General features: G+C 42.2%; 1 protein-coding gene across 7 annotated transcripts in view; it reads left to right on the top strand.

Annotated features, from left to right (window-relative positions):
• Positions 1 to 10,201, top strand: part of LOC109414602 (segmentation protein cap'n'collar) — a 279,838-nt gene extending 269,637 nt beyond the window's left edge. For 6 of the 7 annotated variants that reach the window (XM_062847322.1, XM_062847323.1, XM_062847320.1 and 3 more), the window contains 2 exons: positions 4,707 to 5,938; positions 6,001 to 10,201. In XM_062847322.1, the coding sequence (XP_062703306.1) occupies positions 4,707 to 5,938; positions 6,001 to 6,336 (1,568 nt within the window). In that variant the 3' untranslated portion in view covers positions 6,337 to 10,201. The remainder of the gene's footprint in view (positions 1 to 4,706; positions 5,939 to 6,000) is intronic. The other variant, XM_062847321.1, reaches the window with a different exon arrangement.
• The last annotated feature ends 15,873 nt before the right edge of the window (positions 10,202 to 26,074 follow it).

Below are 26,074 nucleotides of genomic sequence, written 5' to 3'. Positions count from 1 at the left end.
AACATCTTCTTCTTAATAGCTCTACACGGAGAAACGAAAGTACCCAAAAGTGAGTTCATTCCACCCAACTTCGAGGTTGCGTGCGGGAAGCCAATTTTGAGTTGATAGAGTCGATGTTGAGGTGGGTAGTTTGCATTTAGGCGTATACGGCCAAAGTACCTAGCGTCGAAGTTCTTTTTACTCAACCGTCAGTTAAAATTACTCAACTTTCGGTACTATCTCACTACTCAATTTTGGCTTCCCGCATCGAACTCTCAAAGTTGGGTTGTTTTGCTCTTCACTCTTTGACAACAATAAAGAGAGCAAATGAAACGGGACGCAAATAAGAACTCAAAAGTGGGTTTAAAAATACTCAAATTTGAGTTCTCTTGTTTTTCAGTGTACGTTCTTACTGAAGCTTAGCTTTCTTCGCTTAATCTCAGTGTTCTTTGAGTACCTACTTCTACGGTTAGTAACGGATCAATGAAGCCAACTCTTCTAGCGTTCAGCGCATGTAAACAGAGGCGCCACCTATACGGACATTAACATTGTGACAGCAGTGGAGTTATGTCAAACATACAAGATTACAATGGCGCTATCTTTTCATTCCATAGCGGCAGTACTAGTGATCCATTGAAACGCTTTGTTTGTTTGTCATTGCATGAATTTGTATATTATGCAGCAAGCACAATGCTACACTATGTTCAAGGGAAGTCAAAAAGTTCCCAAGTTTCTAAGAACTTTTGGGAGGGGATTATTCAGGACTCTTCCAGCATTTCTTCTGAGATTCCTACAGGAGTTCCTGAAGGAAGTCCTCACGGGATTGCTCAAGAGAATCTTTCCGTGATTTTTTAGACAATATCTTCTGGAATTCCTCAAGAAGTTCCTCCTAAGATTCTCAGGTGTTCCCTTATGAGCTCCCTCCATTGTTCTTTCTGGGATTTCTCAGAGAGTTTCTTCTGGGATCCTTCCAGGAATTTCCACCTCCACAATTCCTCCAGGAGTTCTTTCCTGGATTTCTTCAAGAACTCTTTTCGAAGTTTCTGCAGGGATACCTTCCGAAATCATTTCAGGGCTCGTCCAGGAATTTCATGCGAGATTTCTCCAGGAGTTCCTTTTGCGATTTCGTCAGGAAATCCTTTCGGAAATTCTTCATAAACTTCATGTATTCCCTCAATCCCTTCTTTCGGGATTCCTCCAGGAACTCCTTCCGAGAGTCTTTCAGGAACATCAGTAGCGTTTCGTAACTTAATGTTTTACCTGTTCAATGACCCTAAAATTCATTCTAGGAAATTTAGGATCAAATCAAATTGGAAATTGGTGCAAATGGCTAATTTCGGCATTTTCTACTGATTACAAGCTAATTTGTTCAGAAAATTCAAGAATTTACACATGTTGAACAGGCAGATTTGAGGTTAAGAAATTGTTACTGCAGGAACGCGTTCCTGGATTGCTTCAAGAGCTCTTTCCGGGATTTCTACGGGAATTCCTTCCGGTTCCCTTTGAGAACCTTTTTGGGGACTTATCCATGAATTTCTTCCTGGATTCTTTCAGAATCGGATTCCTCCTTAATCATGAAGTTCTCCCGCGATACTTTTAGGAACTCATTCCTTGTTTCGTTTTAGGAACTTTTTCAGGGATTGCTTTGGAAACTCTTTCCTGGATTCTACTGAGAACTCCTTGCGGAAATCCTCCAATAACTTCTCCAGGTATTTTTCCAAGAACTTTTTTCGGGATTCTTCCAAGAACTACTTTCTATATTGCTTCGAGAACTCCTTTCGGGATTCCTTCTGGGATTCCTCCGGGAGCTTCTTCCGAGATTCCTTCAAGAAACTCCTATGGGGTTCCCTCAGGAACTGCTTCCAGGATTCTTTCGGAAACACCGTCTGAGATTCCTCTGAAATTTTCCCCGGATATCCTTCCGGGATTTTTCCAAATAAATCTTCGGCAAATCCTCCAGGATTTTTTTTCATGAACTCTTTCGAGATTCTTTTAGAAACTGCTTCCGGTTTTATTTTCACGAACTCCATCCAGAACTACTCCTCCTTTCTGGATTCCTCCAGGAGTTTCTTCAGGCATTCCTGCATTTTTTTCTGTAATTCCTGCAGATCCTTCTGAATTTCCTCCAGAAATCCATTCTGAAATTCGCCCAGATATTTTATTCCTGGGATAGGAGTTTACAACGAAATTCATCCAAGAGTTTGTTTGTGGCATTATTTATGTAATTACTCCAGGAATTTCCTGTGAAGTCGCTTAAGCTTTGTAATGAGTCAGAATTCCCCCTGGACTCCATCAGCTTTGTTGGGAATCCTCCCTGGAATTTTCTTGGAACAATTCCTTCTGGTAATCCAAGAAAAAAAATCTTTAAACTTTAATATACTTCAAAAGAAGAATAATAAAAATGATGACAAGTCCAAGGCTTGTGCAGTCTCTGACATATGGTTAAATAACCACTGGTATTTATATGTACCAGCGAATGTCTAGACATAAAAGGTAAAAGTAGTACGTAGGTAGATATTGCAAACCTTCTACCTTTCCTTAGGTAGACACTACAAAGACATTTCAAAAGAAACTTTTAGGAGAATCTCAGAAACATTTTTTTTTTTTCGAGATTTCCGCAACCCCTCGAGAAATCCAGGATGGAATACCTTAAAGTCCCAGAAGAAATCTCAGAGAGAATCCTGGGAGGATCCCAGAGAAAACTTCTAAAAATGCCAAGAAGAATCTCAGAGATCCCTCCATTGTTCTTTTTGCGATTCCTCAGGAATCCTTCGATCCACCGGGATGCCTCCTGATGCTCTTTCCTGGATTCCTTCAGGAGCTCCTTTCGGAAGAACTTTGAATGGAAGAACTGCCGGTATTCCTTTGGGACACTGACATGAATTTCATGCGAGATTTCTCCAGGAGATAATTTCGTTAGTTTTACGGCTCTTCCAGTCTATATCAAGAAGCTAAAACGCCTTTTGCATCTACTGTCCTACGTTTCGGTGTGTGTTTCACCTTCTTCTGGGAATTAGAGGCTGCGTTTTGTTGTTGTGTGTGTGTGAGGCTTGTCCGACATATTACTGTCTATGATTTTTGTTGATGCCGTCCCTCTACGGTGCATGTGTTCGAATACCTTTTGCGTTCACTGCATCGATTATTTTTGCTTTGCACTTGTTGCTTTTGCCCACACCTACGCTATGGATAAAAACTAATTCCCAGAAGAAGGTGAAATACTCACCGAAACGTAGGACAGTAGATGCAAAAGGCGTTTTAGCTGCTTAATATAGACTGAAAGAGCCGTAAAACTAGTGAAATAATCGTCAATTACAGTCAGCAGTCAGTCAAATTTCTCCAGGAGTTCCTTCTGAGGTTTCTTCAGGAAATTCTATGGGAATTTAGAGATTTATCAAGGCATCTAGGGTATCTATCCAGGAATCCTACAAAAAAATCTCATGATATTCTTCCAATAACTTCATCCGGGATTCCTCCAGAAGCTATTTCCGGGATTGCTCCGTTTTTTTTGGAATTCCTCCAAGAAATTCTTCCAGTATACGTTCGGAAACTCCTTCCGGGATTCCTCCGGGAAAACCTTTTAAGAATCCACTTCTTCCGACTTTATTACGATCTGCTTCCAGGACTCCTTCTTATTCATGCACTTCGTCCTGGATACTTCTAGGAACTTCTTCCCAACTTCCTCGAGTAACGTCCTTCCTAGATTCCTCTGGAAGCTCCTTTCGGAAATCCTCTTGAGACTTCCTCATGTATTTTTTAATGAACTTCTTCCGGGATTCTTTCGGGAACTACTCCTAGTATTGCTTCAAAAACTCCTTCCAGGAATTTCTCCGAGAACTCCTTCCAAGACTCCTCCAAGAACCTGTTCCGGAATTCCTTCAGATTATTCTTCCATGATTCTGTCGGGAAACATTCTGGGACTTCTCTAAAAACTTCTACCAGGAATTATCCAAGATCCTTTATCGAAGCTACGGAAACTTCTTCCGAGATTCTTGCAGAAACTGCTTCCGGAATTTTTAGGAGCTCCATCCAGGATTTCTCAAGCTACTTTTTTCTGGATTTGTTCAGGAGTTCCTTCAGGAATTCTTACAGATAATACTGGACTTCCTCCGGGTGGGACTTTATTATGGAGTTCCTCCAGGAGTTTTTTGTGGCATTCTCTATGGAATTACTCAAAGAGCTCCTTATGAAGTTTCTTGTAGATTTTCTCCAACAATTTCTTAAGAAGAATCTCAGACGGAACTCCCTGGAGAAATCACAAAATGAAACCCTATAGTGGAATCCTTGAATACGTTTTTGAAGAAACCACAGGAGAAATGTCTGAAGAAATCCTAGGCTGGAGTAGTCTCAGAAGGAACTTCTCGAGGAATCCTAGAAACGTAGGATTTGCAGGTCGATCATTGATAGGAATTCCTCGATACAGCGACATTGATTGGCTTGGTAGCTTAGTTGGTAAAGCGCTCGTCTAGTGTAAAAGGGTCGTGAGTTCAAACCTCACCTGAGCTGTGTGTGTGTTTTTTTATAATTTCTTACATAATATACGTACGTTCTGTTGATTAGAGAATCATAATTGACTACAGGGATTGAGTTTTTTCTGGAATAAGTTGAAATCAAAATCGCCACCAACATTTCAAAAAGGCGTAACTGCCTATCGGAACTAGCCCTCCTTTCTAAGCTGTTGATCACTTTTACTAATTCTCGATTACCCATCTTCTGCATTCTTCCCACAGGTATGTACACCATGCGCATGCTGGACCACAATGCCACCAGCAACAATTCGTCCGTGCTGGGCGGCGCCATCGGTGGAAGTGCTGCCGCCGTTGCTGCTGCGGCCGCCGCCAGTCTGAACGGTCCCGCCCATCTCAGTGGTCTGATGTCGAGCGCATCGGCCGCCGCTGCCGTCTCTTCCGGTGCCATGCAAACTTCCCTGAACGGTGGGGGATCAACGGGAGGACACGGAACTTCCGGTGGTACCACGAGTGGCGACCGTCTGGACGCTTCCAGTGACAGTGCCGTATCGTCGATGGGATCAGAACGAGTTCCATCCCTCTCGGACGGAGAATGGGGTGACGGTGGAAGCGATTCCGCCCAAGAGTATCACAACAAGTACGGAGGACCGTTCGATTACAGCTACAGTGGAAACAATCGGCTTGGCGATGGAACCAGACAACCGCCCGTAGCCCAGAAGAAGCACCACATGTTCGCAAAGAGATACTTCCAAGAACAGAACACCACAATTCCTTCGCTGCCGTCGGGCCCCAACCCTTCAGCGACAGGAGCGACCGTCGATCCCCAAACCCAATTGAACGCAAGTATACCAATCAAATACGAGTTTGACTACATGAATCCAGCCTCGCTAAGTCACTTAGAGGGTGCCGTCGGTCCAGTAACCAAACAGGAAGATCAAACCAGTGCCCATAATAATCCACTTTCCTCGGTGGACATGAAATATCCGTACTCATTGGATTTCTCCCGGCAGAACCCTGCCTCGGTCCCAGCCCCCCGAAGCCATCATCACGACGTGATCCACCATAACCATACGTACACCCTGCCGCACAACAGCGGCGCCAATCCAAAGCCCCAAACCAGAGACAAACGGATCCGGAAGGCGGAGGAGGAGCACCTGACGCGGGACGAGAAGCGTGCTCGCGCCCTCCAGATCCCCATCCCGGTGCAAGACATCATCAATCTGCCGATGGACGAGTTCAACGAGCGGCTGTCCAAGTACGATCTGAGCGAAAACCAGCTATCGCTGATCCGGGACATCCGGCGGCGGGGCAAGAACAAGGTCGCCGCTCAGAACTGTCGCAAACGCAAGCTGGACCAAATTGTGACGCTGGCCGACGAGGTCAAGGACATGAAGCAGCGCAAGGAGCGGCTGCTGCGCGACCGCGAGATCATCCAAACCGAACGCAAGAGAATACGGGACAAGTTCTCGGCGCTGTACCGGCACGTGTTTCAGGTGAGTGTCGACCGTTTGAATCCCCCTGGTCATTTGTAACTGTACCTTTTTTCCCATTGCAGAATCTGCGTGACAGCGAGGGTAACCCGTACTCCCAGGAGCACTGGAGTCTGCAGCAAAGTGCTGACGGAACCGTCGTCCTGGTGCCCCGAAGCGTCGACCGTCAGCAGGATCTGACCGGCAGCAGTCACCAGCAGCAGCAGCAACAACAGCAGCTCGGCATGGCCGGAGGAAGTGGTCTGCCACATCCACACCATCAACAGCAGCATCTTCTGCACCTGCAGCAGCAGCACCAGCATTCTCAACAACATCAGCACGGTGGCCCGAATGGTACCAACAGTAGTGCGACCAATGGCACCGGTGCCGGAGGAGGCAGCCAGCATCGACCGAAAGAGTGAGACCGGCCGCACTGCCTTCACCAGCAGCAGCAGCATCAGCAACAGCATTTCCGGCATTTGCACCACCGTCATCATCATGTTCACCAGTGGCCACCGTTGTTTTACTAAAGCAGGACAAAAAATGGGAAAAAATAGGAAGACTGCGGCTGCGGAAGAAGAAGATGAGGAATCCAGGAAAGTAGGTAACCAGCCTGTAACGGAAGGGATCGACCAACAAATAGACACACGCAGATAGAACAAACATATGCACATACATACACATACAGAGACAGACAAACACACACACATACACACGAAAACAGAATGTACCTCAGGAATTTAGAACACTTAGAACGGCCCCCAGAACTTAGGAGAGCAATGGCTTGCTTGTAGAATACATTGCATCTTTAATGTATGATTACCAGCCAATCAATCGATCGCTTCGGAACAACAGACAAAATGGGACAATTCTGACCAAATTGTCAAATACAAAAATGCTTGTTCAGCTTTTGTTCAGCCCGGGTGTGCGTTGGGGTGCTTTTATGCGTTCAACATTCATATATTTATGGCAACCCCAGCACAGATTCGTGTTTGAGCAACCGACAGGTGGCAATCCGGACCGCTCATATTGAGCGTTCGGCGCCGTTTGATCCGGAATCAAGCACTTACACCCACAAAAAGACATACACACAGAAAATGCCCAGTTGTTCAACCGAAGCTTCCAAGTGATTGAGACCAGCCAGCAAAAGTCCATCCACCAGACCCCCTCGAGTTACAGTTTTTTTTTTATAGCGAAGAGTTACAACAGCACTACCATAGAAAAACAACAACAACAACAGTGAAAATCAACGACATTCCGGTTTGTTCAAAATTCGTGTTTTGATCAAAGTGATTCTCTCGGTAGTTTTCGTTTTCTTTAGCGATTTGCGAAATTGCGCGTCTAGGAAGCCAAAAAAAAATTGTAGCATCTATAAAAAGTTGTCGATATGGGATTGTTGAACATATATGAAAACAGAGACAAGAACAACGTGTGTAAATTATAGCGATAGTAAGACGATCTAACCGAAACTATTGTGCAGAATAGGAAAGGATGAAGTGAAGAAATACTTATTAACAAACTACCAGCATCTCATTGCGAAATGTGTGTAAGTATATCAGTAATGCCACCCCTCACAAACGGAAACAGGTGCACTGTTTGTTGCTTTGGCAGCAGCCAACACAAAACGTATACCTTTGGTTCGCTTTTGCAATGCGGCGAAAACAGTGCTTGTGGAGTCAAGTGGGAGGAAAATTAGGCTTTTCTAACTATTAACGCATACTTATTCGATTCGATTCGATGGGTGGGTGGGTAAATACCGCAGGCTCGTATACCGGAAACAATGGAAAACAGGTGTCGGATCCAGAGGGTTCCGTCCGGTGGGGTTTGCGGAGGCGTTCGGTTATTCGGGTGGACTGCAAGGACGTGGCCGTGGATCGGTGTCGGTCAGATTGATTTTCATAAGTTTAACTCATAACATAACTCTATGTTGCTCTTGGGCTATGAAAGATTGTTTCAAAGCTCTGTCTAGAATCTTGCGTAAGTGTCTTTGCGCGCACGTCTACCGCCCCTCATTTTGGCCCTTCATATAGTGGTGTTTTGAATACAGCAAAGACTGACAATGAATTCTCATCTTCAGCTCACATAAATTGTTCTGCACGACACGAGACGAATGATCAATCACATTCAATTACTTGATATGTTGTAAGGACGTGGCCGGAGGTATTATTGATCTTATCAGTTCGCTAATAGGCGTATAAATAGGAAACTTTATAGTTGGAGTGTAAGTGTCTCTGTTATTTAATCTTTCACCCAGTTTTTGGCCCTTCATACAGGGATAGGGTGGGGCGGGGCAAGATGGGTCGCGGGGCAAGATGGGTCAGTGCCATTTTTGGGCGCATTACTCATGTTTTGATTATGTTAATAATTTTGTTAGATGACCGGCAAGAATATACAAAAGTTTGGAGCATTGATTGAAAAATTATTCACTCTCCTTGGAAATAAAAAATAAAATGGTTTTTAGCTATTTTTCTTATGCGATACATTCCATATAATCTCCATATAAACGGCCGCGGGGCAAGATGGGTCACCTTCAATTTTGAACGTATTTTTGGAGCATTCAAAAACTATTTATTTTTTATTACAAGACTATCTCATAAACTACTTCTATCAAGCGGAATGAACGCTCAAAGTTATAACATAAAATTATGATAATTTTTTAGTGAAAACATCGATTTTCAAGTCGTCTTAGGACCACTCAAATCGTAAAATTTTTTATATTCCAAATAAATTTATAAAATATTTACTAGTAGCTCTTGTTTACTCAGTATGGATATGGAGCATATATGAATGCGGAACAAATCTTGTATTTTGACGTTTATCGTTGAGAAAATGTGAATTACATAAAAGGTGACCCATCTTGCCCCGCACTTTTTTCACGGCGCAAAATCGATCACTTTTTAAAACTGCTTGTTAAAATCATATTTTGTATTTAATGAACTTTTTATCTACTTTTAGCATAGCTAACTAGTGTATTAAAGAGTAGCGGACGGATACAAACCAATACGATTTGTATTTACAAAGTTATGGTGATCCATCCTTAGGTGACCCATCTTGCCCCGCTCCACCCTACGTCAGTATAAAACTGAGACATTTTATCTCAGTGAAGCGATAGGATGGTCATGATGATGCTACCATTCCTTCCTATGACAATACAGGTCGGACTCGATTATCCGGAGTCGGGTTCTGAAGCTTTGCAAGCATATATCTTGAGAACGAAATGTTACATGAAGTTGAAATTTTGACATTTTGTTAAGCTGATTGACAACCAGTGAAAAAATCAGCTTTGTACATCATTCCGTTTGCCTGATTTATGTTTGGGAAGCTTCTGGACCTGACTCCGGATAATAGAGTTCTGTACTAAAATCGGCATTGTTTCCTTTGATTTTCCAGTGCAAGTTGCTTGATCATAGTTTAAAAGATGATCGCTTAGACAGTGATGCCAGATTTATGGAAATTTCCTCGGCACACTGGTATTGAAAGGCTTTCGTTCAGAATGTCGTTTGGATGCCAATCTGATGTACATCAAAGGGTTATCCAGAGGATGCAGCGTTTAGTTACACTAACAGGACTCGTAAGGACGTGGCCGGTGATATTATTGATCCAGCAAGCTTATTTGAGGACCATATCATCTATAAGACTTCCGATCTCTTTCTCTTCCCAAACGAACATCTACGAGTAGCCTCTGAGTAGCCCTTGTGTCACGTTGATTGTTTTGTAGCATTAATTGAACAATCAATGCACTTTTGGCTACACTGTCGATGTAAATGTCATTTACAGTGTTGCCAAAACGATCACACTATCATCCAAGTACACCAAATTGAACCATCATAAGGTAGCGATGACAAAATGTCCGCTTCGCCAAACCGAGAATCGCCTTCCGGAAACCGCCACCGCCAGGGTACAAAGCGAAACAGGAAACCAAGAAGCATTGATGCAGAACAAATTCGAAGAAAAAGAAAGAAGTTGTACGAACAGTACGAAGAAAAAAAAACCGTGTTTGTGATGAATATTATATATTATACACACCCCTAACTAGAGACATAATATTGCCGTTCTCTCTTTTTCTTTCCCCCGCGCGTGTAAATAGTCATCCACCAGAACACTAGTTGCTAAGAACCGGGAACAGAACCGGAACCGGAAAAAAATGGAACGCGGAAAAGATAAAAGAACACTTTTTAGTCAGAAGAAAATTCAGAATTAGTAGGGAATAGGGGTACTTTAAAACAAACAAAAAACGAATCGGTGCAAACACTGCACTAAACACACTGGTATCGAACAGAGACAGAACTACAAGGACAAAAGCTTTTCGTTATTATTATTAGTTGATAGAGGTGCGGTGAAAGAGCAACCAAATTTTTCGTTGATGGAAAATGACAAAGTGTAACTAATTATTTAGAGAGTGATGCGCGGAAACCGAGGGCCCGAGAGCCGCCTTCGCACCGGAGGAGGTCCGAAGGCATTGTTTTACTTTTTTTTTTGTTACATTAAGTTGGTTGGTTTTTGTGCTTGATTTAACCCTCCATTTTCCGCTATTTGATCGAAGTCTGTCCCCTCCGCTTGTCGCTAGCCTGTAGCGCCGAGTGGAAAACAGCTACGTGTTGCCTCTGTGCAGAACTAACAGTTGATGATTTACGCGAAAATAAACAACAAAAAAATGAAAAGCTAAATCATGGAGTCCTAGAGTACCATTTTAGCGCAGTGTAGTAATATATGGGTGAAATGCAAGATAATATTATCGTTTGGAGTTTAAGAAGAGAAAAAATGTGAAAAATTTACAATAAAAATGAATAATCTGCATTAGTTAGCGTGGAAAAACATGGATGCAGATGTTTTACCAAGTGATTATTAAGATTGCTATTGTTGTGTAAATATATAAATATATTATAAGGAGTGTATCGTAAAGTAGTTGAAAATATTTACAATAGCCTCAAAAATAGTTTAATACAACTTTTAAGTAATTTTATTTTTGGATGTACTGTATTAATCCTTGAAAAAAGAAATGGCGTTTATGATTTTCTAAAAATGTTCTTTTAACTGAGTTTTTAACCTAGATTACTGAACACATGTTTTTAAATTTTTGCACACCCTCTAAAAAATTGAAATTTCGAAAAAAGTTCGATAATGTTCGAAAATTGTTGACTTTTTTGTGCAAATATAATAAGCTCCAGAATCCTCATGATATAGGCAAATTATTTTTTTCAAGAAAAATCTCCACTGCATTTAAGCGCAATTCTTAAAAATGAAAAAAGGCCATTTTTGAGGAACCCCTTTTTTCTATGCTCCTCCAAATCATGTTTACGCAAATAAAAAATACATAAAATGAAAAATTCGCATTCTTTAAATAGGGTATGTTTTTTAATTTATGGACGAGTAAGTTAGAGCAAAAAATAGAATTTTATAACCTTTTAAGATATTAAAAGCAGAACTTCAAAGTTTGACCAAAAAATAGATGTTTTTTGGAGTGGACCATTTTGTAGATATATGAGATTTTTCTGTCGAAAATATGAATTTTGAAAGTCGGTGTTGAATGATATGTTATGTGTACATAACTGTTAACAAGCAACAACATTTTCCAGATTTTTTATCGTACAAATTTTATTTGCTACAGATTTTTTAAATGTTGAAAAATCATAACAAAATTGCATTTTGTGCAGATTTTTATTTTATGAGGGTTATTCATTTAACCATATTTTCAATAATACTAAACATTTCCCAAATTTTTCCAAGCTGTTCTAAATTTAACTATATTGGGAAGATTTCATAGAAGAATCGAAATGAAAAGACCAACCCAGCTTCGAGATAGAGCATCCTGAACATTTTCAACTACTTTCCGATACACTCCTTATACTGAGAAATAAACACTTCTAAAATCTACCAATTGTTTGTAAATAGTTTTATCTGAGATTATAATATTGAGAAAAGCATTAGACAACGACCGCGACTAGTTGTGAAGAATCAGATGGGCTCTGCCATTGTGGTATACCATAACTATTGCTGTTTGATCGCCTTCCAGGTAGCAATTGTTCTTCCTCTACAAGTGGTTGGGGAAGCGGTGCCTGTACGATAGGCAAACAGTTTCAAACAATAAACAAATCGCTTTCGCTCTTCGTACATATGTACAACAGAGATGGTTATATTTGCGGTTTAGGGGAAGATGATATAGATCGATGAGATTAGAATTGAACCTTATGACAACTAAGTTGTCGGGTCATTAATTGGCTCGGTAGCTTAGTTGGTAAAGCACTTGTCTAGCGAATAAGGGTCGTGAGTTTAAATCTCACCTGAGCTGTGGATTTTTCCCAATTTAACCAATAATTTACCCATCTGTACATACTAGCGTGGTTCAAAAAAGCCATGATTTCAGTGTGCTATCTTTGGCGCTATGTGCAGCAATGTTGCCTGCTGGGAAGCTGGAGGATCACTGTTAAAGTTTGCCCAGTTGGATACAAATCGATAACTAATTAATGAAGCGTCCGATTCGAATGCGGTCTTCGGCAAAGTTGTAGCTGATAGAGTAGCCTAGGATTGCCAAGGGTCGACCAACCCACTAGGGCACTTGGGGAAATGCTACGGTGGATCGAATGAAAAACATCGTTTTCCCATAGTAATTCCCATACAAACTTTGAAGGGCTTGTGCAGTCTCAATTTTCAACCAAATGAGCTCAAATTTTGGGAGAAGGCATATAATCTGGTTAGGAATCGAATAAGCGGTGTGGAGCAAAAACGATTTTTTGAACCACGCTAGTAGATATGTATGTTGAGTTATTTGAAATTCATAATTGACCACACGGATTGGTATTACCGAAAATTTGCACTTTGAGTGAGTCGATGATATTCCTGGTTAAAAAATCAGCTATTTTTGTGAACGCAATCAAAAGTTATACATTATTTTGAGCGTCTCAGTTTTTTCGAGCCCAGTCTTTACTTTTCAATAAACTAAATAAGCTTTGATTCTATATATGTACCTGTAGAAAAAAAAAATGCCAGAACCGGACAAAAATATTTTTGAAAAACCTTGCATATAGATTTCAATAGCCAAAATAACTTACGAAGGCCAAAACTGATTAACATAGTAAATACTGTTTAAGTGATTCCGAAGTCATGTACCAAAAACAACACTAAACGAGACAGTTAAAGTTAGACAAAACATTTTAGCAAAAACGTTAATATTTATTCACCCCCTGAAGAAGACACTATCCCCGTGTCGAAACGTCGGGTGAATAATAAAACTCGTTTATTTGAAGCTTAAAGCTGCGTAGCCGTTAATCTATATAGTAAATATATTATTTTTGAGCTTTTTACACGATAATTATGAGTCCCAAGTACTCCAGAGTTAATTTATTCGACCCCCCCCCTCGGAAATTTTGGTCAGAATTCAACATTTTGAGGGGGGAAACAAATAAACTATTCAAGAAATTTGCCCAGAAATTTCTTAACAAATCCGATGAGTTTTGTGTTTTTTTCACCCAGCTAACAAATTGATTCACATAACTCTGCAACAACTCCGCTACAACTCTGCTAAGTAAACTTTTATCCGTCCAAAAACATATTGAATAAGATGCACCAAATATGCTCTATTCGCACAAATGTGGAGCCCATATACGTATATTTTAAGTAAACCACTTTGCGTTATACAATTTCAGGCGAATTCATTTGGTATGTACTATAACTTGTATAACTTTGTTTGACACTATATACGATTTTATTTTCACATCTCCAAACATATAAAAAAAGAAATTTCCAAGCTAAGATTTTTCGACCTACCACTGTGTCAATCACTAAATGTTGTTTGACGTGAAATTTAAGCAAATATAAATAATTAAATGGCTGGTCTGAATGGTCACAAGTACCAGTAGATAAAACTGTGCACTCAAACCCAGCCAATAATTTGGTTGACATTACCCTGTCGCAAGTCAGTTATGTGGATATTAACTATAGGTTACTCGACCCGGAAGGGGTTTAAGAAAAACGAACTATTTCGTTTCACTGCTAAAACAAGACTTATTTTTTTTAATATTAAATACTACAAAGGCCTATCGTTCCCTGAGTTGACAAAGTGTATAACAATGAATATCCGTCTGTCAACCGATTTGGGTTCTCTTACCACTAAATGAAAGCTACAATATCCTTGTAAATGGCTCTGAAGTTTTATTTCTATTGGACATTTGGTTACTGAGATATCTTTCGAAGAGTATTTCAATAAATTCCTTTTTACCCTTCTTACACCCATAAGAAGGGTATAAATATCGCTCGAAAAACCGACTTTCGATCCGAGGCCCGGAGGGCCGAGTCTCATATACCAATGAACTCAGCTCGACGAACTGAGCAAATGTCTGTATGTGTGTGTGTGTGTGTGTGTGTGTGTGTGTGTGTGTGTGTGTGTATGTGTGTGTATGTGTGTGTGTGTGTGTATGTGCGTTACAAAAAAAAGTCACGCACGTTTCTCAGCCGTCTGTCAACCGATTTGAGTTCTCTTGGAAGCAAATGAAAGCTACTACATCCTAGTAGAACGCTATTGAATTTTTTTTCGATTGGACGTTTGGTTACCGAGATATCTCTCGAAGAGTACTTTTGAGTCATACATCTAAACTTTTTAAGATTTTTGACCAAGTGTATCATAATAAATATTTCGGCCGTTTGTCAATCGATTTGAGTTCTTTTGGCACAGAATGAAAGCTACAGCATCCTAGTAGGTCGCCCAGAAATTTTATTACGTTTGGACATTTGGTTACAGAGATATCTTTCGAAGAGTACTTAGGATTTATACAACTAAACTTTTTGAGATTTTTGAACAATTGTATAATAATAAATATCTTAGCCGTCTGTGAACCGATTTCGGTTATCCTGGCACCAAATGAAAGCTACAACATTCTAGTAGAACCCTATACAATTTCATTAGGATTGGACATTTGATTACCGAGATATCTTTCAAAGAGTACTTGGGAGTAATACAGATTAACTTTTTGAGAGATTTTGGACCAAGGGTACCATAATTAATATCTCAGCCATCTGTCAACCGATTTGGGTTCTCTAAGCACCAAATGAAAGCTACAATATCCTTGTAGAAGGCCCTGAAATTTTATTTCGATTCGACATTTGATTACTGAGAAATCTTACGAAGAGTATTTCAATAAATTCTTTTTTATTATTATATTTACTTGTTATCTTGCATTAGTTTTTCACCAGTCTATGGGAAATTATTTTTCAATAAATTATGCTGATTTCATACAAAGTATATTCTGGCAGGTTATTGTTTTCAACAACATTATAATTAACAAATTACAAATACACATGAATTTTATGAAAACTAACAATATGTTAAATGAAAGCTTTGAATTTATATATTGTGGGAAAAATGCAAGAACCGGACAGCCAAAATAACTAGTTAATGCCAAAACTGATTAACTTAGTATATATATCATTTTTGTCCTTTTTACACCATAACCATGAATACCAAGTACTTCGGAGCTAATTTATTCGACTGATTAAGAGATATTACACAAAGTGCATCTCGCTGATTTGCTTATCCATTTGTTAATCGATTCAAGATTATTTGGCAGTTAAAAAAAGATACAATATTCCAGAATATGAAAGCTATTATTTTAGACTAAATATTAACGCGCACTGCAACGGCAAAAATTAGCAATAGCCAATATCTCACAAAAATAATATTAAAACTATCAAAGACTTTGATAACAGAGAGATGTTCCTTCTTTTTATCATCTGCACAAAAAACTATTGAAAAATATCCATAGGATTGCCAGTTATTCAACAAAAACCGAAATTTTTATTGCTCCTCCCATACAAAGTGTTTTTCGATTTTGATCAAGTTTATTGCTAATTTCTAATTTTTAATTGAGCGATTGAGCTGCCATTTTTTTAACATTCCATATAAGATTCTGGGAGGTGTCTGGCATTTCTGGTAAGTCCATGGTCTGATGCTATTTTGGGAACCAATTCACTAGATGTCAAATCCACAATATTTTCTAGAACTTTTGGTCGATCACACAAAATAAATTTGCTTAATACGCATAATACAACAATATTTTTAATAAGTGTAAGAAGGGTTCTGTTCACCATAGGTGGATTAAATCGGGTTTTTCTGTTATTCTATTATAATCAACGCACCCCCGGGCCGTGGCCAATCTGCGTTGAATCGCTGGGCGATACGTCTACCAGTAGACTTGTATCTGCCCTATGCTAAACCGATTAGCATAGCAAGTCCTTTCCACTGATGAGTAGGCTCGAATGTCCCGCTCCTCCCTATAACCCATAGGGGGAAATAAGGAGTTTTCAGTTTCAAGTTTTGCATGGATCATGACACCAACTCTTTCTACCATAATGCTTTAAAAATTCTGAAATAAAAGAAAACTAATATGATGAAAATAATTGAGATACAAGTTTTTATACAAAATTTAAAGATCGGTTATTTAAAGGTGAATTGAAGACATGTTAAGTACGGTATCTATATTATAAAATGTTCCGCACCGCCACGAATGTCATGAATAAGCAAACACATTAATATTCTATTTGCCTAGTAGTAGAAAGAGTTGCGAGCCTGTTTATAAAAGTTTCTACTTATCTTGATTGCTCCGGACAATTTCCGTTTGTGTTGGGGAACTTCGTGAGTGTACCAGGATAAGTTTTCTACAAAACTATGGCGTTTTCTGGAATTAAAAAATAAAAAAAAATACTGGGCCGCACAGCTCCGCGGCCCACTTATATTAGAATAAATATATATATAGGACGAAGTAGTCAGTTTTTGTCGATTTCGTCAAGTATGCGTCTTCAGTTGACAGCCTGCTATTGTAGCAAACGGTCGCGTTTTTCTATCGCACTCGTGAACCGTCGCGCGGGCAGTAGTCTATTAGCCGTATTCCCGTGATAATTACCCCAAACCAAGCATACCGTGAAAGCATAGCAATTATCTATTCGCGAAGGCAAAAGATTTGACGGAAAGTGCTTTTTTTCCTGAAGAATCACTGCCGTAGTTTCGACTCTATCCACATCGTGGAGTGTATGTGCTGTGGAAAGATCGAACAATAAACAGTTTTTTCTTTGTTCACACCCAGCCGAGAAATCGCTCGGTGAGTGGAATCTCGTTCAGTGCAGACCAACTGTTTTCGTGTGCAGGTGAATAAATCTATTTTTCGCAGTGGTCTGTACTACCGACTATCGTGCTGTAGTCCTTCGACATGTTGTCGGGGACCGACCCCTTCCCCAATGGGGATGCGGGTCCGTCAAACCGCCGTGATGGAGAATTCGCCGGACCTCTGTTTCCTGAATGGGGAGACCCTAACGGAAACCACGGGCAACTAGTGATGCTACGCATGGAAGCTGCGGAGGGTAGCTTACCTAACGCTCCTTTCCTCTTGCGAAAGTCAGTAGAAGCCTACCTAGGAGTGGAAATTGACGGAGCATACCCCGAATCACGAGGAGCATCATACGTTTTGAAGCTGCGAAATAAAGCTCATGTCGAAAAGCTGAAGAGGATGTCGAATCTCGCTGATGGATTCCCGATCAGAATCGTCGAACACCCAGTTCTTAACGTCTCCAAATGTGTTATCAGTTGCAGCGAAGCGCGCGTGTATTCTGATGAAGAGCTGGTCACTGAACTGCAGTCCCAAGGTGTTAAGCAGCTGCGTCGGATTACCCGGCGTGATGGAGATACGACGATCAACACACCAACCATCGTTCTTACCATCAACGGTACAACCGCCCCCGAAAGTATTTTCATAGGATGGATCCGATGCCGTACTCGACCATTTTATCCTTCGCCTATGCTGTGCTACTGCTGTTGGCAGTTCGGACATACCCGTACCCGCTGTCAAAAAACGTCCAACCCAACCTGTGGTCATTGCTCTGGAATGCACGTGATCGACAGCGAACATCCGTGTACCGCTGCTGCCTTCTGTAATCGATGCAACTCCACGAACCACGCCCTCTCTAGTCGAAAATGTCCTACGTACATCAAGGAACAAGACATTCAACATCTTCGGGTCGACATGGGAATTTCGTACCCAGCAGCTAAGCGGCAGTACGAACTTAGGCACAATCCGCAATCAATGGCCTCCGTTGTTACTGCTAGCAACGATCAGCGTTTCACTGAACTTTCCACTAAACTGGACAACGTGCTGGAGGAAATGAAGCGCAAAGACGAAAGAATAGAAGCCCTACTAACAGAAATCCGAAACAAAGACGCTCACATCGAGAGACTCGAAGCAGCAATGAAACTTCCTCCGCAAGAAAGGATGACTCTTGCCAAGGAGCACGGAACATTCAATGATCTCGTTCAGAAGATACGCTACCTGGAAGTCGAGTTGGCCAGGAAAGATAAGGAAGTCGCAGTAATCAGAGACATTTACGTTCCTAAGAAACCTGCGAATAAACCCACTAATCTAAACGCACGTACTGAAAGTCTCCATACGGCAAACTTGGAAGTCGTCGATCCACTCGATCGGAGTAAATCCCAGACAGCGAATAATAAAAAAATCGGTCCCAAAAAGAAGGTTGCTAAAACAGACAGCTACGAACTGCGCCACAAACGTTCCAAGAATTGCATCTCACCAACAACTGATCCGGAAGATATGGACATGACCTTGGACTCCCAACCCGAATCGGATGACATCGAAATCCCATTCGGAAATAAACCGATGCTCAACGCATCCGGTTACATATCAGATACCTAAACGACCCTGCCAGTCGAGTCCTCAGAAAGTTTACCCTACGTGTACAATAACCCACTGCCCAACAATGCCTCACCACCCAATTGACATTGACACTAAGAACCACACGAATGATGAGAGGACTTTACCCAAATCCCATTCCATCAAAACCATAGCCGATGATCCGAATGCCATTACGCCTCACAAATATGCAACCCGAAAATCCAAACACATCAGAGCTCAACGAACGCACCCGGTGGAGCCATTGAGCAGCCCAGGCACCGTCAGTGCGGACGTCAACTCCACACCGGTACTGCCGGACAACCCTGGACACTCTTTGGCGGCCGGAAGAGGGACGGAAAAGGGAGTTTACTCCTATACCCCTACCGACGACGTGGGAATCAACGCATCGCCTGGCAGAACTTGCCCGCTGACAGCGAACCAGCCTCCAGAATATTCATCCAGTGAAGCCCATCCCAAATTACATCGTACATACCCGGTGGAATCACTGAGTAGTTCAGGCACCGTCAGTGCGGACGTCAACTCCACACCGGTACTGCCGGACAACCCTGAACACTCTTTGGTGGCCGGAAGAGGGACGGAAAAGGGAGTTTACTCCTATACCCCTAAGGACGACGTGGGAAACATCGCACCGCTACCGACCAACGCTCAACATAGATCGAACGTGGAAGAACATGCAGTCTCGTCAGAAGGTTCGACAAGCGCCCTGCCGCCAACAGCAAGGTCTGATGCAACATTATACGATCTACTCCAACTCCAAAAGGGTATTCCCATCCCCGCAGCAGGGCCTTCTGTCTTGCCAGATCCACTAGTGACTGGCATACAAAGATATACCCCTGAAACGACAGTAGGTGCTCACCAGTCTGAAGTCCATCACCACTCACCATCAGTTGGACAGACATCTTCAACCTCGGCTGGTCGGTCTCGTAACACTCTGCCTAACCCCTCTAGAAGACCACTGGCTATCCAGTGGAACGTAAACGGTTATTATAACAATCTAGCAGACCTTGAAATTCTTGTGAGAAAGCATGAACCTATTATCCTGGCAATCCAAGAACCACACAGGATAAGTATCAGTGGTCTGAACAACTCTTTAAGAGGTCAATATAAGTGGAATCTAAAATGTAACCGAAACATCTACCATTCAGCTGCGATCGGTGTTCAGGTCGGGGTACCTCACCATGTTCTTCATCTGACAACCGATCTACCTATAGTGGGAGTTAAACTTGGCTATCCCTTCCCTCTAACGGTTATATCGGGCTATCTCCCCAATGGAAATATTCCGGATTTAAAATCAAAACTCATGGACGTAATCCGAAACCTAGATACACCAATCCTGATCATGTGGGATGTCAACGGCCACCACCCTGAATGGGGAAGTAATACCTCCAACAGCAGGGGTTTACTAATACTGGAGATTGCAGAAGCCTTCGGATTAGTCATTCTCAACGACGGATCTCACACATTCACCAGAGGTCAGACAAGTTCAGCTATTGACGTCAGCTTAGCCAGCCCATGTATAGTTAATCGACTTCTCTGGGCAACAGCTGAGGATCCAATGGGAAGTGATCATTACCCGATCACCATCTCAACCGATCAACAACCCCAAGCGATATCACGCCGTCCACGATGGAAATATGAACAAGCAGATTGGTATCAATTCCAGGAATCAATAAATTCGAAAATTCTCGACCCATCCATGAACAATATGGATGACTTTCTAAAGGCTGTCAAGGAAGCTGCCACAGCTTCCATTCCGCGATCTTCAGGGAATCCTGGTCGTAGATCCCTCCCTTGGTGGTCTCCTGCCATAAAAAAATCGATCAAGGAGCGACGAAAAGCGTTACGTGCCGCAAAACGTCTCCCAAATGAACATCCTGCTAAACAACAGGCCATGGAGATCTACCACTCCAAAAGGAACCAGCTTCCCAGCGGACCAACTCGAGATCCGCTTATTATAGCCAACGCCCTTGCCGACCACTTCGCTTCTCTCTCGTCTCTCGGTCTCTACGAAACGGAGTTTCTCAGGCGCAATCAAGTATCACTCAACAGTCTAAACCAACTTGTAATCCCGGTAGAAACTAACCCTTCGTCCATAAACTCGCCGTTTCGAATGGCAGAACTAAACTTCGCCCTACGTCGTTGCAAGGGCAAATCGGCGGGCCCAGACGATCTTGGATACCCACTACTCCGACACCTTACACCCGAATCTAAGGCGGTTTTTCTTGAACTATTGAACAAAATCTGGACTACGAACACTATACCTAAAACCTGGACCCACAGTCTCGTTGTGCCCATCCCAAAACACGGACGTACTGCTACAACACCCAGCGATTTTAGACCGATTTCCCTGACGTGCTGTGCCAGCAAAATTCTAGAGCGTATGGTGAACCGCCGATTAAGTCGCTTCTTAGAGGATAATCAACTCCTCGACCACCGACAACATGCCTTTCGTCCTGGGCATGGCACAGGAACCTATTTTGCGGGCCTAGGCGATGTTCTTCAGGACGCAATAGACGAAAACCTTCATGCTGATATTGCCTCACTAGATCTGGCGAAGGCATATAACCGTGCCTGGACACCCCGAGCCATTCTTCAGTTAGCTGATTGGGGCCTGAGAGGCCACATTCTTTTCTTTTTGAAAAACCTTTTGTGCGGCAGGACTTTTGAAGTCATAATTGGTAATAACTACTCCTCCATCCGAGCCGAGGAAACAGGCGTCCCGCAGGGCTCCGTGATAGCAGTTACCATCTTCCTGGTCCTCATGAATAGCATGTTCGAAACGCTACCCAAAGAAATTTATGTCTTCGTTTATGCAGACGATATTGTGTTGGTTGTTATCGGCCGTACACTGAAGTTCATTAGGCGAAAACTCCAAGCAGCAGTGTCTTTGGTCTCCAGATGGGCCACCCGAACCGGATTTAGATTGTCTGCAGAGAAAAGTGTCGTCTCTCATGTCTGCCGATCACGTCATCGAGTGTTGCCGTCACCGATAAAGGCAGACGGATGCCGGATTCCGCACAAAAAGTCTGTTGCAGTTCTTGGAGTCCGGTTGGATCGCAAACTAAACTTCGGAGAGCATTTCAGCGACATCAAAAGAAACTGCGAAACACGATTGAACCTTCTTCGCACTCTCTCCAAACCACACAGGAGTAGCAACAGAGACGTTCTCCTCAGAATACTTAAGGCTATCGTCAATAGTCGCCTGTTCTACGGAATTGAAATATTTGGACTAGCTGGAAACTCTCTCATCGATCGTTTAGCCCCCACATACAATCAAGCTATTCGGACAATCGCCGGACTACTCCCATCCACCCCAGCAGATGCGGCCTGTATAGAACTTGGAGTGCTTCCTTTCCGCTATCAGGTCACGGAGACTCTGTGCTGCAGAACCATTGGATACCTCGAAAAAACGACCGGTAATCAAGAGGTCTTTCTCCTCAGGGAGGCGAACAGAGCCCTCACCAATCTGGCCCATCTAGAACTCCCCCCGGTTGACCAGGTCCACTGGGTTGGAGCCAGAAGGTGGGACGCTACTGATCTCCATGTCGACCTGTCCATCTTGAAACGGTTTCGCGCATGAGACAACTCTACTGCCATGCGCTCTCATGTCACCAAATTGTTAGCCGGCAAATACCGTTATCACCAACTCGTCTACACAGATGGTTCGAAGGCTTCGAACAGAACCGGCTTTGGTGTCGCTGGTTACAACACCAGCTACTTTTTCCGACTACCTGATCAGTGTTCCGTTTTTTCGGCCGAGGCAGCCGCAATACGCTTTGCCATCACAACCATAACCGGGTGCCCAACCTGCATAATCTCTGACTCCGCCAGCGTGCTTACCACTATCAACTCCTCATCTTCACGTCACCCTTGGATTCAAGCCATTCAGGAAAATTGTCCTCAAGAAACAGCTTTTCTCTGGGTGCCGAGCCACTGCGGTATACGAGGAAACAATGAGGCAGACCGGCTCGCCGCAACTGGCCGATCCGGCCGCTTTTTCACCGACCTGACGCCAGGAGCAGACTTGAAGACCTGGTGCAAATCCATCATCCGTTCATCCTGGACCCAGGAATGGGCCGCCAATAGACTCCTATTTATCAGGAAAATTAAAGAGGATACTACAAAATGGACAGATACAACCGACCGACGCGACCAACAAATTCTTTCTCGCTTACGAGTGGGACACAGTCATCTTACTCATAACATGACAAACCATGGTCCTTTCCGCAAACTATGTCTAACCTGCAACACAACTATGACTGTTGAGCACATAGTAATCAACTGTCCCTGCTACCAATCGGCACGTGATCATCGCGCTATTCCCCACTCAATCAAAGATGCTCTAGCGCACGAGCCAACCAACGAAGCAGCATTAATATCGTTCCTGAAGGATACTGGTCTATACCAAAATATTTGACCACTCTAATCTCAACATACATCCATGAAGACCTTGCTACTCTCCCGGACGGATTTTAACTAACGTATAGAAACTATTTGTATTGTATCTGTATTGTATTGTAGTAATTTAGTGTCCAATTTAATACTCTGTAGTAATCATCGCCAGGTGGGCCTCTCACTGCGAAGCCCTCTCCAAACCCTCCAGGAGATGAACCAGCCATAGGCTGAAAATCTCGATAATAAAGATAAATAATAATAAGTATGCGTCTTAAGTCTTGAGTCTTGATCACCCGTTGGCTTCGAATCTATAAGCAAGCACTATTAAATGCTGCACTTTCACACTATTGGTTTCGGTTTCTTAGTTATTTTAAATTGATATGGCAAGAAAACATTATCAAGCATTAGACATTCAAAACATATTAGGGTTTACTCATAAAACAACTATCACATATGAAAATACTGATATTGAAAATTAAAATTAATATTAATCACAAGTAAATACAATGTCAGCACTGTGAATGAGCAATTTGAATACACGAGATACTACTATTTGTTGCATATTAATTGTTAAAATTAACCGAATAGTGGAAAGCCCAGACAACAATTCCAAGTCTTCTGACTCCAGAAAGATCCCAAGATTCGTCACAAAGCACAAATGTTTTCATTATGATTCACAACGACTCTCGCAACCCTTCCCGACTCAACCGACTGGAACTGTTTTCTGAGTATAGAAACTACTAAGCCCTAGCAGGTTCCTCCTGTTTATCGAGCATTTCTGATAAATCAGCTATACTCCATATGTAGCAGCCGATTCGCAATGAACCGTTGGAGGCGCATTAAAGTGTTAGAGGTGATATTTTCATTACAAGAATTATAATTAACTTCCTTCACTTTAGTACCGTCAAACCCTGTGATCTTGGCTAGTGTTATTATATTTTACCAATAATTTCACCCTAATCTTGACACTAACATAGTTATGCGCTTAGTGTAAGTGGACGCCGCTTATGATTTTGGTTGGACAATGACCAAAAATAGTGTTGTTTCGACAATAGTCACATACTATGCCCTACGACATTGACGATTCTATTGTCTATGGCTCACCTATTTCGTGCCACCCAGCAGGGACTTGGTCTGGTACCCAATTCAGTATATCCGCTCCTCGTAATGTATTTACACAAGAATGCCAAGGATCACCGCTCATGCTTTACAATACAGTTGGAAAAACTAGAACAACACCTGGCCACAATGATGCCTAAAGCACTAAAGCGGACCGGAAGTGTTGGTGAGCCCGCCCCCACCTAGGTGGATTAAATCGGGTTTTTAAATATGATCAAATTTGGTTTCTCAAGTAGCTCTACATGAAAATGCAATTGCATCAAATACATAAAAGCTACTATCTCTTTGTAAAATTTGAGCTTAATAAACAGTAGCAAAAATATCATGGAATGTATGTAAGAAAAGCCTTTTTTATGACCAAATCTGGTTTCTCAAGTTAGCTCTACATGAAAATGCAACTGCATCAAATACATAAAAGCTATTATCTCTTTGTAATATTTGAGCTTAATAAACAGTAGCAAAAATATCATGGAATGTATGTAGGAAAAGCCTTTTTACCCTTCTTACACCCATAAGAAGGGTATAAATATCGCTCGAAAAACCGACTTTCGATCCGAGGCCCGGAGGGCCGAGTCTCATATACCAATGAACTCAGCTCGACGAACTGAGCAAATGGCTGTGTGTGTGTGTATGTGTGTGTGTGTGTATGTGCGTTACAAAAAAAATCACGCACGTTTCTCAGCCGTCTGTCAACCGATTTGAGTTCTCTTGGAAGCAAATGAAAGCTACTACATCCTAGTAGAACGCTATTGAATTTTTTATCTATTGGACGTTTGGTTACCGAGATATCTCTCGAAGAGTACTTATGAGTCATACATCTAAACTTTTTAAGATTTTTGACCAAGTGTATCATAATAAATATTTCGGCCGTTTGTCAATCGATTTGGGTTTTCTTGGCACCAAATGAAAGCTACAGCATCCTAGTAGCTCGCCCTTTTATTTTATTCCGATTGGACATTTGGTTACCGAGATATCTTTCGAAGAGTACTTTGAAGTAATATAGGTTAGCTTTTTGAGAGATTTTTGACATTTAGCATATTGATGAATATCTCAGCCGTCATCGAGATATCTTTCAAAGAGTACTTGGGAGTAATACAGGTTAAACTTTTGAGAGATTTTTGACCAAGTGTATCATAATAAATATCTCAGCCGTCTGTCAACCGATTTGGGTTCTCTTAGCAAGAAACGAAAGCTCCAGTATCCTTGTAGAAGGCCCTGAAATTTTATTTCGATTGGATATTTGGTTACTGAGAAATCTTTCGAGGAGTATTTCAATAAATTCCTTTTTTACCCTTCTTACACCCATAAGAAGGGTATAAATACCGCTCGAAAAACCGACTTTCGATCCGAGGCCCACAGGGCCGAGTCTCATATACCAATCAACTCAGCTCGACCAACTGAGCAAATGTCTGTGTGTGTGTATGTATGTGTGTGTGTATGTGTGTGTGTTTTTTTTCCTTCTAAACCATAGGGGGATAAATCTGCTCATCAGACACCCTAACAGGAAGGTTAGGGTAGTGTGGGGTTAAGGCCGTCTTCTACAACGCCTGTAGAAGCCAGGACTCTCCTCGACCCACTAAAACACATTCCTATGGTCGCCAAACCCTACGTCTCTCCGGAACCACCAAGAAGATATTGCTTCAGAGAGGGGCTAGTGCATATCGCACCCTCAAGGTTAGCTGCGTAGCCTGCAGCAACGAACATCGATGACTCGCTCTGGAGAGTCCATCACGATAGCATGCTGGCGCTTAGCCAGTTTCCCGAGTGGTCCTCGCCACTCCCTTTGTCCTCGGAAGGCGGGTAAGGGTCAACCCCGCCCGCGCCCTACTGCTGAGCAGACATCAAGAACTGATGCCCACATGCAACCCGATCTGACCTGCCCGTAAGGAAGGGTATTACTACCCTTCAGGCCCTATCAGATGCATCCGTAGGTTGCAGACAGCAGGGTCTCACCTAC

This window comes from Aedes albopictus, chromosome 1 (genome assembly GCF_035046485.1).
Source record: "Aedes albopictus strain Foshan chromosome 1, AalbF5, whole genome shotgun sequence".
In the NCBI taxonomy this organism is placed as follows: domain Eukaryota; kingdom Metazoa; phylum Arthropoda; class Insecta; order Diptera; family Culicidae; genus Aedes; species Aedes albopictus.
The sequence above is the reverse complement of the archived record's forward strand: the minus strand, read 5'-3'. Positions and strand labels throughout refer to the sequence as shown.